Here is a 10,553-nt window from a genome sequence, read left to right as displayed (position 1 = left end):
ATCATTTATACTAACCAGATTTCAAATTATCATTCCTTAGATACATCTATTGACACCAATGAAATTACGAGCGTTTGTTCATAGCCAAGTCTCTACCCAGCATGACGTCAGTTTGTGAACTGCCTCAAATTTTTTGCCGTGCTGAGCTGTTTCCTTGACTCTTCCGCCTCATTACTCTAAACTTCTATAGAATCACACAGCGGGATTACTTTTATCATTTTGTGTTTTAACAATTCAACTTAAAAAAAATATTTTCTTTTAGCTCTACGTTCATATTTGCTCTCTAAAATGTGGAAAATGTTGGAAGTAAGGAATACAGTAAAGGGATATTTACTGTAGCAGAAGCAACTTTTGAAGAAAGTTCTCCTTACTCTGACTGAATCACAGTCATAGTTCAGAAATATCTGCATTTCTTTACTACTGCACCATTATCAACTATATATTCCTTAAATAATATTCATCTAATGCTATTCTTTTGAATAAATTAGAATCAAGTTGATACAAAGAAACGAATGAAGCTTTCAGAACAGAGAGGCACTGATTTGGATAACTGATGATATAATTTATTTCATATACAAATAATCAAGTATCCAAATTAAATATGCAGATTAAGTTAAATGAAAGCCTTCTCATGTACACAATCTTTAGGTACAGTGTTGGGGCGCAATGAGAAGTTCATTTAAAATGAAAAGATCCACTTAACACATCCCTGGGGCTTCACGCGGTAACAGACGAGGCACACTGCAGTTATTTCAGAAACGTTATTCCGAGCATGTCCTTCACTGAGATTATTGACAGCTGTGATAGATTCCAGGCACCACCACACCTGATCTCCTCTAATTAGCCTCATTCCACAAACACCATTTGGTTTTCTGGGAACATCCAAGAAAAGCATGTTCTGTTGAAAGATGGATTTGGACAGTCTCCTTATGAAATGCAAAGTGTTACTTATGAATACTGAATATGGGGATATTATCGACGATAAGCATGCTGTGTTTGGGGTAAATAAAAAAGAAACCCAGTCACATGGTCTGGTTTGATTAGATCCATTTGCCGTCACTACTGAGGACGGCTGTTCTCTCTGTCCCTGTTGCATGGTTCACCTTTCATTTCTCCAGTTTTATATTATTTGCTCATTCTTTACAATGGCTCTTTTTCAACATGCACAAGTCTGAGTGTAGTAGTAAAGTCTCACCTATACTGTCTTTATCGTAAAAGTGAATGTTACAATGACCAAGATGATCATCAAATCAACAGTTAATAACTCCAAGTGTGTATTCTTATATACAGAACTCCTCCCCCCAAAAAAGTGTAACCCTAACCACTGTCTTGCAAAATGGGGACACATGTAGTTGAGCAAACAATTGACTTTTCCAGCTGATACTGTGTCAGGTACAGTAACTAGCTCAGCTACAGTAGCTGGACTTTGAAATTCCACAAATCAAAGAACAGGAGATAAAAACAAACATCTTTACCTACACAGTTTGTACAGTTTGTGTGCTAGTCTTGAATGAAGCTTTTTATGCAGTTCCCATAACCTTAGAAAATGCTTCTGTTTGCTGATAATTGCCACAACATTTGAAGCTTTTATCCAAACAACGCCTTCTAAAAACCTAGCATATCATGTATTGACCTCAGCCCATTACTGCTATGGTTATTCTGGGCTTAAGGGAATGCAAAATTGATTTGATGAAAGGACATGATCAAGCGATCTCAAACTAAATAGCTTGAACCTGTCTCTAGCTCCCTGAGCTTGTATTTCATCACCAGCCACAAAATTATCTGTCACCAAGACAGACATTTGCAATGCGGTGTTGAAGGATGATTAAATCAAGTATGTGATGTCATGCTATACATTTGGGAAATCCCATTCTGATGTGAAGTGATAGGAATCAATGTCTTCTTACAGGTGAAAAATATTAGAGTTAAATAGTCAATACCTTCCATCTCATACTGCAGTTCCCCATTATACAAACCAAAGGCAACCACTAAGTCGCCCTTGGCATCTCTGCTAACTTGTGAAATGTAAAGCATATATCTAAACATCGGCTGAATTTATATACTTTTTTTTTTTTTTTTTACTGTGGGTTGGTTTGTGTTTTTGCATGTATACACACTTTTTTTTTTTTTTAAACATGAAATTTGGTTCTTATGAATGAGGCTGATATAGAAAATTCAGAAAAGAAATAAATCAGGTGGCTTATATAAAATAAATGAGAACAGGTTCTTTGGCTTGCACATTCATAGAACTCCCACAAGGCAAACAGAGCTATTCAAAACTGTTTCAATTGATTTTTTTTTTTTTTTTTTTTTAAATCAACTAGTTTGACTTTAAAGAGGTGAAAAAGTCACAGTATAGGCGGGTGTAGCAACTACCAAGAACAGGACACACCCCTGTACATTGACATAAATGCAGCCGGTCTGTAACAAATGACAGTAGAATAGTTTAATAAGCCTGCAAAGTGTCACCATTAGATAATTTAGACAAAACATTGTACATCAACATGAGGCCATGTGCCCGATAATACTAATCACCATTTCCTCATTACAGTGAACAAAACAAAACACTTTTATCGCCTTTCTTCCCAGTGAACTCTGTAGTAAAGCCTAGGCAGGAAGCAAGTTTTTTGACAACCCCATTTTAACGTGCTGCAGTTAAAGCTAATTTTATCTGATTTCCATTTCTTTCCCAAAACGTATTTTCTGTTGGATTTTAGTTGGAAAACAATTTTTAGGAGGCCAGGTTGTAATTGACATAAACAGAGGAAAAACCTTAATGGAAAATGTTAGAAGTGAAGGAAATAAGAGGAAAAATATTCCTCGATTTCTAAAATTATAGATACAAGTGAGAACAAGGTGTTCTTGGGTATTTAACAAAAGCAACAGATGCAAACTGTCTAATTTCATTATCCAAGCTTCAGATCGCACCCCCAGATCTGACACAGTCCTCTGCACCACAACCTCAGATGGCCATCAACCTGATTACACTGAGGTACACAATGCAAAAGGCTCCTTTCATTTCCATTAACAATGCCCCACATGTGATACACCAGGGAAACCAGAGGCTCTACTGTTATGTTAACATAACAAGCTTTCACATGATGGATGATATTACTCTAATTGTAATCCCAGATGCCACATCTGTTGTGTGGCTCCTGTGTAATTCCTCATTGACTGCAGGGAAAGGCGTGGACACTGGATGTAGACATGCCCCAGCATGAATCCATCGCAGCCTGAAGTTATGCGATATTGGTAGGACCTTATGTATAGTTTTCAGTAAGGATCTCAGAATAACCAGATTTATGCAATTCAAACCATGAACATTCACATTTTGCTCTCCATGTCACAAAAATATCCAGTGTTTTTGTATCTATTAAATTTAAAAAGAAAAAAAAAGACAGCACCACAAAAAAACACCACAATATTACAAACAAGACAGAAATGTCATATCAATCGGTGTGAGAAGTACAAATGTGTCGGATGGTGAAGGGATTTGCAGTTTGGTGGTGATGGTTGTTCTGCAGCACAGTGTGCACCCAGAGATGGTCAATAGCCATCAGATATCAGTGCAGTGCAGTGCAGTGCAGCGATGGAGGCCGTTTACCACGTCTGCTCTTTGGTGGCCTTATGGGGACAGAAAGATAGATGACAGAGGGAAGTAAATGAAGGAAGAGGGATGAAACCCTGTCAGGGGTTGGCATGTTATTGGCAGCTCTCGATCATTTGTTTTTCTTGTTGACATTCTTTGGACCAAAAGCGATGTAGCCCATGTGAAGCTGTGTGTACACCATTTTCACACTATACCGTTACAGCATTGTGTGGACTTCTGCACAAGTGAGCGCGCCTGTGAAGGCTGTTTATGAGAAAGTATGTGTGGGTTCATACCACCACATTGCTCTACAATCCCCCACTGCCATCAAATAATCCCTTTTCTTATACCATTCCCCCCCCCCGATTGGACTGGCAGAGATAATCTGGGATTAGAGCGAGCAGTCAGGCCTGGTGTGCTAGTCATTCATTTTGACGGCAGACATGTTCAACATCCACAGGTCATCAACATGTTCCATTACGTTCCTCAAACGTAAAACAGAGCAAGAATTATTTTAACGGCTGCTGATCTTATTTATGTCTGTCTACTGGCCCATGTGACTGACGAAAAAAAAAGGATGCGCCACGATCTACTATCACTGTCTTGCAGCCATCAATATCTAAATTTTGTGCAGAAATCCAGATTATTCCAGCATCAGTGTTTTGTGAGGGATAATTACTGTCCCATAGAGTCAGCTGAATGTTACTCTAACCCCCATCAACACCTCTGTGACACTCAGTGAAGCTATATGCTATCTCAGGATATTGCTCCATATTCCTTCATTTCAGAGGTTGATATTTAAATATTACTTACCAAAACCTCCTGGCCACCAAAGTCCTGCAAAGAGCTCACGTGTGATATGTAACGCAGTGATGTTCATCACAACAAATGGTCCACTCCTTACTGTAGCAGCACTGATAAGAAATCGGCATCTTTCCTGTGCAGTCAGTGTCAGTTTTCTTTGACTCCTGTTTCCTCAAAAAATATGTCACCACATGTAGAGGAAAGCTATCCTTTATAGAGTGAAAAAAAAAAAAAAAAAAAAATCACATTTATATGGGCTAGATTTGAACAAGCTTGTTTGTTAGGAACATTAAAGGACTGTACACCTCCACACATTAAAAATGGGCTATACACGAGTTTCAGAACTTAAAGCTTTTCATTTAGACTTGTACATTGAATGCTATCTGGAAATAAAGCTTGCAAATAGCTCCTTTAAAAATGTGCCTCAGTTTTAGCAAACAACATACCACAACAACCCCCACAGTCATAACTATTGGATCTAACCTACAACACACTGCAGTATTATTAGTTAGCCTTAATTTCATTCATAATCACCTCAAAGGAGTGTTCTGCTAGTGTGTCTTCGATATGTGAAGTCCCCCCCCCCCTACAGCCCATATGGCAAAATCAAAGCAGCCATTTAGGGCTGTCTTATATACAGGCCACAGCTGTCAGGTGTGATGATTTTGGACTGTACCATGGTTAATTGAGTTACGGGTTAGGTTAACTTAGTTGTTTCTGACTGTGATAATTGGCTGGAACGTGTGGAGTATAAATATTAAATATTGAGTTATATTTTTTAAATGGAGAAACTGTTTGTTGTAGTTTGTTTGATATAAATTAATAACTAATGTAATCAATAGTTGGTTGTTCTTGGGGAGGGGCTTAGTAGTTATAAGCCCCTGGAAGCAAAGGCTCATGGGAGTTCTGAGGGTGGTTGTGAAGCAGAGCACTGACCCTCTCTGGCCTCACACACCATTTCTGCAACGCCTGCTGTAGTATTTTTGTCGCCTTACTTAGACGGTGGACCTATCAAATTAAACTCATTAAACTTTTTCAAACAAAGTTTTTCTTTTTAGATCTAAGGGTTTGTTGAGCTGTTCATGGGGTTAGGGCTGACTGGTTAAATCAATATTTTTTTAATATTAAAATCAAATGACTGGTAGTTCCTCTGATAATGTCCATCACCGTGTGTGACTTTATTTGTATCATAAGTTATTTGTTGTTGACAGAAAATGTAATTCTATGTGATGTTGATGGGATGATGTCAATATGACTATCAACGGGTCACATCTTGTTCATTTGTGGAACATCATGACGCAAGCCAGTTTATCTGCTGTAAGCCGTCTAACATGGGTGACAAAATGAAAACCAAGATGTCATGCAGTTGCCAGACACATATCGCACAACCAGTGTGTTCCTGGCTTTTGGGTTATCATAAATTAACTGTTATCGAACACACAGCCTACTACAGCTAATTGTTTTTTAATTTAATTTAATTTTTTTTAACTTAGCTCTGACAAGATTAAACACAAAATTAGTTAAGGGCCTGTTTACTTGTTCTTGATAACAATCCTCTTCCCAACAGGATGTTGTTATTCAATCAACTACACTCTAGTGTTGTATGCTAAATAAAATAAATTTTTATTCACACTGGGGGTGGGAGAACTAAGTCCATCCATTGACATTATGACAGCACAATCAATAGCAGGACCAAAAGGTATTGACTGCTGGTGACAGGAAATGGTGGCATTGATTAATTATTACCTCTGTGGGTGATTCAATTAAGAATTCTTGTCTGGATTTGCTCTCCAAAACACGAGGCCTTATCTGACTTGTGCAACTGGCGTACTGTAAAAAAATGTTTCTTTACTCTGAAAAGTATTCGATCCATTTGTAGCATTTAAAGAATAACAGGACTGTTGTATGTTTGTGGCTCAGCCTGTGACCAAATGCAGTGCACTGTTTTTGTAATATCATGGCAAACTCTCAAATGGAGCTGTTTCTCTCCAGTGTTGATGCAAATGACTGAACACTATTTGTATTAGACAAAGAAGTTATAAATTGAATGCTAAAGGAGCATGGTGGTATGGACTAGTGCTGTTTTGGTAAAATGTAGACAATAGAATGAATGAATTAGTACATAATAACAGAAGTCAGTAAGGGCATGCCAGCTGCCTTTGGCAGCTTAGTTCAGGCCCTTTTTTTTCCACCAGCGGCGCAAACATAGTAATCAAACTCGTGACCTCCTTGCTGTGAGGTAACTATGCCACCTGACTCTGAAACAATGAAGACTATAAATCTATGTTGCTGTCAGCTGTTGGATTGTTTTAAACAATGCTGAGTGGTTACAACTATGAAAACTCTAGTTCACCTACAGGTTTCAGTAACTCCAGGAGGTTAAACCTCCCTGAGTTCAAGCTGAAACTGCATAAGAAGTGGTAAATATTTTCACATTGGCACTCCTTTGCATCCATGTAACGTGTGTGTGTGTGTGTGTGTGTGTGTGAAGGAGGCAGCTGTCAATCCAGTGCTGACAAGACACTAAAGGATGGAGGATGAATGGAAAACACATTTTATCTCAACAGTTCCGTGTGCTTAAGGCAGCCCGTTCTGTCAGTCTCTGGTTATGTTGCTCTGATCATCAGATGCCACCATCTGTTTCTTTTCTTTGGCCATTATCTTGCTGGAGGCTGAACATCTGACCAACCACTCTGTCTTCCCCTTTTACTTTTTCTCTCCATCCTTTCTTACCAATTTCTTTTCATCTCATTTCTCCCCAGCGTTACACATTTTTTTTAAACTGCAGTATAATGGTGACCACTTTCTCAGCAGAGGTGTGGACTTGAGTCATGACTTGGTGCTGAGTTGGACTGTAGTCGCAGATTGGACCATTTGAAACTGGGGACATGGGGAAATGACTTCACTTGTTTGTGCAAGTCTCACTTGTCTGTTTCAGCCACAGCAGCACTGTCTCCAGTCACGCGGTACATAATGTTCCCAAAGTTGCTGTGATTGGGTTCAAATATTTCAACGCACAACAAGACAGTAGTAATGCCCTCATTTGGTTTCCATTCTTTTCGTTCTTTTTTTCTACTTTAAGATGGGAAGTGAAACAAAATAAATCATTGTGCATGCATTTTAAGTGCCAGACTTTAGTTGTGTTTTCTTTAAGAAAATATGAATTGCTTAGGTAGCTATATATGTAATAACTAATTCAAACAGCAGATTATGTTTCTAAAGCTTACTGATTCAAATACCTTACAAATTAACTTAATCTTATTCGATACTTGACTCACTACAGCGACTTGACTGATTTGTGACCTGGCCCCACCTCTGGTTTTATGATCCAAAGAGCTGTTGGACAATTAAGACCCAGACAAGCAAAAGTGTCAACACCTGTGTGTGTGAAACTGTATCATCAAATTTGCTTGCAATTAAATTTTTAATGTCATGCTTTGAAGCAAAAATTCTAAATGCATTGAAACAATATTTAGCATGCTCCATATTATAGGATCATTCCCTACATAATGTACCCTAGAAAAGATTAATATTTCTAGTCAGATTTAAAAATGTATATGAATGTATTCAGCTGCTGAAAATGGCACATAATAAACAGCTGAGGGTGTCAAACACAGCTCAATAACACAGGTCTGCTGCACAGCTCTGTAACCCTCACATTAGGACCCTGGCCCGAATTTTGTAGTTGCGTGTTTTGTAAAAAGTCCAGGTTGTATTTGTGACCACCGCTTGCAAATTGCACTCTCTAAATGATTTAAATACGTCACTTCCAATAAAATCTATAACTGATAATTATGTCCATAAACTGTATTTGCATTCATGAGACAGGTCGGCAACATGTAAAATGAAATATATAATAAAAAAAAGGTAAAATCCATCGATTGGAAATTAGAGCAATATCATACATATATAAAGCACACAATAAGATATACATATGCACGTTTACCAAAATATCATAGACTCACAACACATTACACCATATAAAATTCATCAGATATGTTTTTACATACAGGCTACGTATATACCGTTGGTGTCATTTATGTTTATAAAACCACACATCCCTTGCCTTGATCAGATATTAGCCTTTTTTTTTTTGGGAAGAGCCACTTCACTTCATTAAAATGAAGCTGTTCGATTCATCCAAACATCATTTCACCTTTAACTGCAACTTGGAATCCCCACAGATCTTCAGGGCGTAAGAGGTGAGAGGATGAGGAGGGGGTTATTTGTTGCACTGAGAGGGAGAGGGGAGTGTTTAAAGTTTCCCTTCAGTCTCTGTGCGCTCCTCCAGGCGGCAGCGCATCTCCATCACTGTCATCATCCTCAGCTCGCATCGGTTCGTCTTTCCTCTTCACTTCAGTCCTCCGGCAGCTGAAGCATGAGCGCTGAGTGCAGCAGCTACTACAACACCGACGGCGTGTTTGTGGACGGCTTTTCCTGCCCCAAAGCGGGAAACGCCGCTGCCGCCGTTTACTGCTGCGGATTTAATGATGTGAAATATTGCTGTGATGATCCCAACAGTTTTTTCCCATATGAGTACGGATACATGTGGTGGCTGAGGTGAGTGTGTTTCCTCATTATTATTTTTACTCGCGGTCTCCCAGATGAGAATTAAGATTTACAAAGATATTCTCGTGTGATCTAATAGCTTTAACATAACGAAATGAAAGATTTCTGTGAGATTGTAGCTTTCATGTTTCCCTTTTTGTTGTGGTTCAGATAGATAGGCAGCAACCTGACTCATAGGTTCCCATGTGATCCAACACTGACAGAAAATCTTTGAGAGCTAATTACAGCATCTTCAATCCATCTCTTCACTCACACTCAGCCAGGAGGTTTTCTGCTTTAATCCAACAGAACGCCACCATGCACACCTTATTTGATGTGAGGGCATGAGCTAGTGGACAGCTGAATTTAGCATCTCTTTATTAGAATAATCTTTGTATGCCCACATAACATGTGTCCTCTCATCTCGTCCTCGCAGTATCGGCGCTCTCATTGGTCTGTCCGTTGCAGCTGTGGTCCTCCTCACCTTCCTCATCACCGTATGTGTCCTCTGCTACCTCTTCATCGCCACCAAGCCCAGCCGTCTTGACAACGGCCTACCCCTCAGAGTTCCAGGTACTTGGAGGCTTTAAGTTACCTATTTTCGGCTGGGATAGGATGTGATTCTGAACATTAACTTTTGTAAAACTGTCTGTGCCCTTTTAAGGAGAAGCCGGTGATGGAAGTAGCCATGCGAGAGCATCTGGCCAGCAGGGATGGAGAAAACACTTCTTTAAGAGCAGGAAATTGGACTGTGATAACCAGCCGCCAGATCAGGAGCGCCTGTTCCAGAGATGTTTTATGGCAACAGTCCCCAGTGTGAAGGTGGAGACTCCATCTTAGGCAGAGAGACTTTTAAAATGGGACCAGCAGTCTGGAGATTCAGTCAGCCAGTGAATCCAGAGGCACGCCACATTGCCGGGGGATAGATGTGACACTGGGATAAACTGATATGGCATAATGGTTGGGCACAAAGTAATGTGCAGCAAAGTGGAGGCAGCTAATTGGAAATCTTACGACACAAGAGTGCTTATAAGTGGTGTCATTAAAGCCAAAGAATAATTGATTTGTTGTTGGTTCCACTTCCATTTGGTATGAGCAGCACAGTTTCATGCCCATCTGAAGAAGAGCCAAGAATTAGGCCAATGTTAGGGGAAAAAAAAAAAAATAGCAACAACAAAAACAGCGTCACCCTGGGCAACGAGGCTGGAAGGTCATGGCTTTGTACTGACATTTGCTCTACTCAGGGTCAGAGGAATCTGAGAGGATCTGTAGGTGATGTGATTGTCCGCGGTGTTTCCCATAATGAACATTCTGCCTGCCTGCTGCCTTTTGTGTATAGATCAACTTTGTGAAAGTTTGCATACAAAACAGAGGAACGCGAGTTGTCCACTTTCAGTCAACCAGCTTTTTGACCCTTACTGGGTTTGTTTTATCACAATTATCGAATTATTGAGCTTCAGAACTTTTTTTTTTTTTTTTTTTCGGTGTAATATGAAACAGAAAGCCAGAATGACATGAAAAGATCCTCGAACTATTTTGACTTTCTAGCCAATTACTGGTTAACTTGCTACACATACAGTAGCAGTACACAGGCTAGCCTTATGGGTAGTCA

General features: G+C 39.4%; 1 protein-coding gene across 1 annotated transcript; it reads left to right on the top strand.

Moving 5' to 3' along the window:
* Positions 1–8,771: 8,771 nt before the first annotated feature.
* On the top strand, positions 8,772–9,781 carry LOC115058258 (protein shisa-like-2A). Its single transcript, XM_029525567.1, has 3 exons — positions 8,772–8,953; positions 9,378–9,514; positions 9,606–9,781. Exons 1-3 carry the CDS (start codon positions 8,772–8,774, stop codon positions 9,779–9,781), a joined length of 495 nt encoding a protein of 164 aa, XP_029381427.1.
* Positions 9,782–10,553: the final 772 nt, after the last annotated feature.

This window comes from Echeneis naucrates, chromosome 17 (assembly GCF_900963305.1).
Source record: "Echeneis naucrates chromosome 17, fEcheNa1.1, whole genome shotgun sequence".
Taxonomy (NCBI): domain Eukaryota; kingdom Metazoa; phylum Chordata; class Actinopteri; order Carangiformes; family Echeneidae; genus Echeneis; species Echeneis naucrates.
Note: the sequence above shows the minus strand (reverse complement) of the source record. Positions and strands in the feature narration are given on the sequence as shown.

Bases quoted from the DNA above. Each gene is read 5' to 3' on its own strand.
- LOC115058258 (XM_029525567.1), top strand. From the start codon at position 8,772: ATGAGCGCTGAGTGCAGCAGCTACTACAACACCGACGGCGTGTTTGTG. The intron at 8,954-9,377 runs GTGAGTGTGTTT...TCGTCCTCGCAG, and splicing joins GGATACATGTGGTGGCTGAG to TATCGGCGCTCTCATTGGTC. The intron at 9,515-9,605 runs GTACTTGGAGGC...TGCCCTTTTAAG, and splicing joins CCTACCCCTCAGAGTTCCAG to GAGAAGCCGGTGATGGAAGT.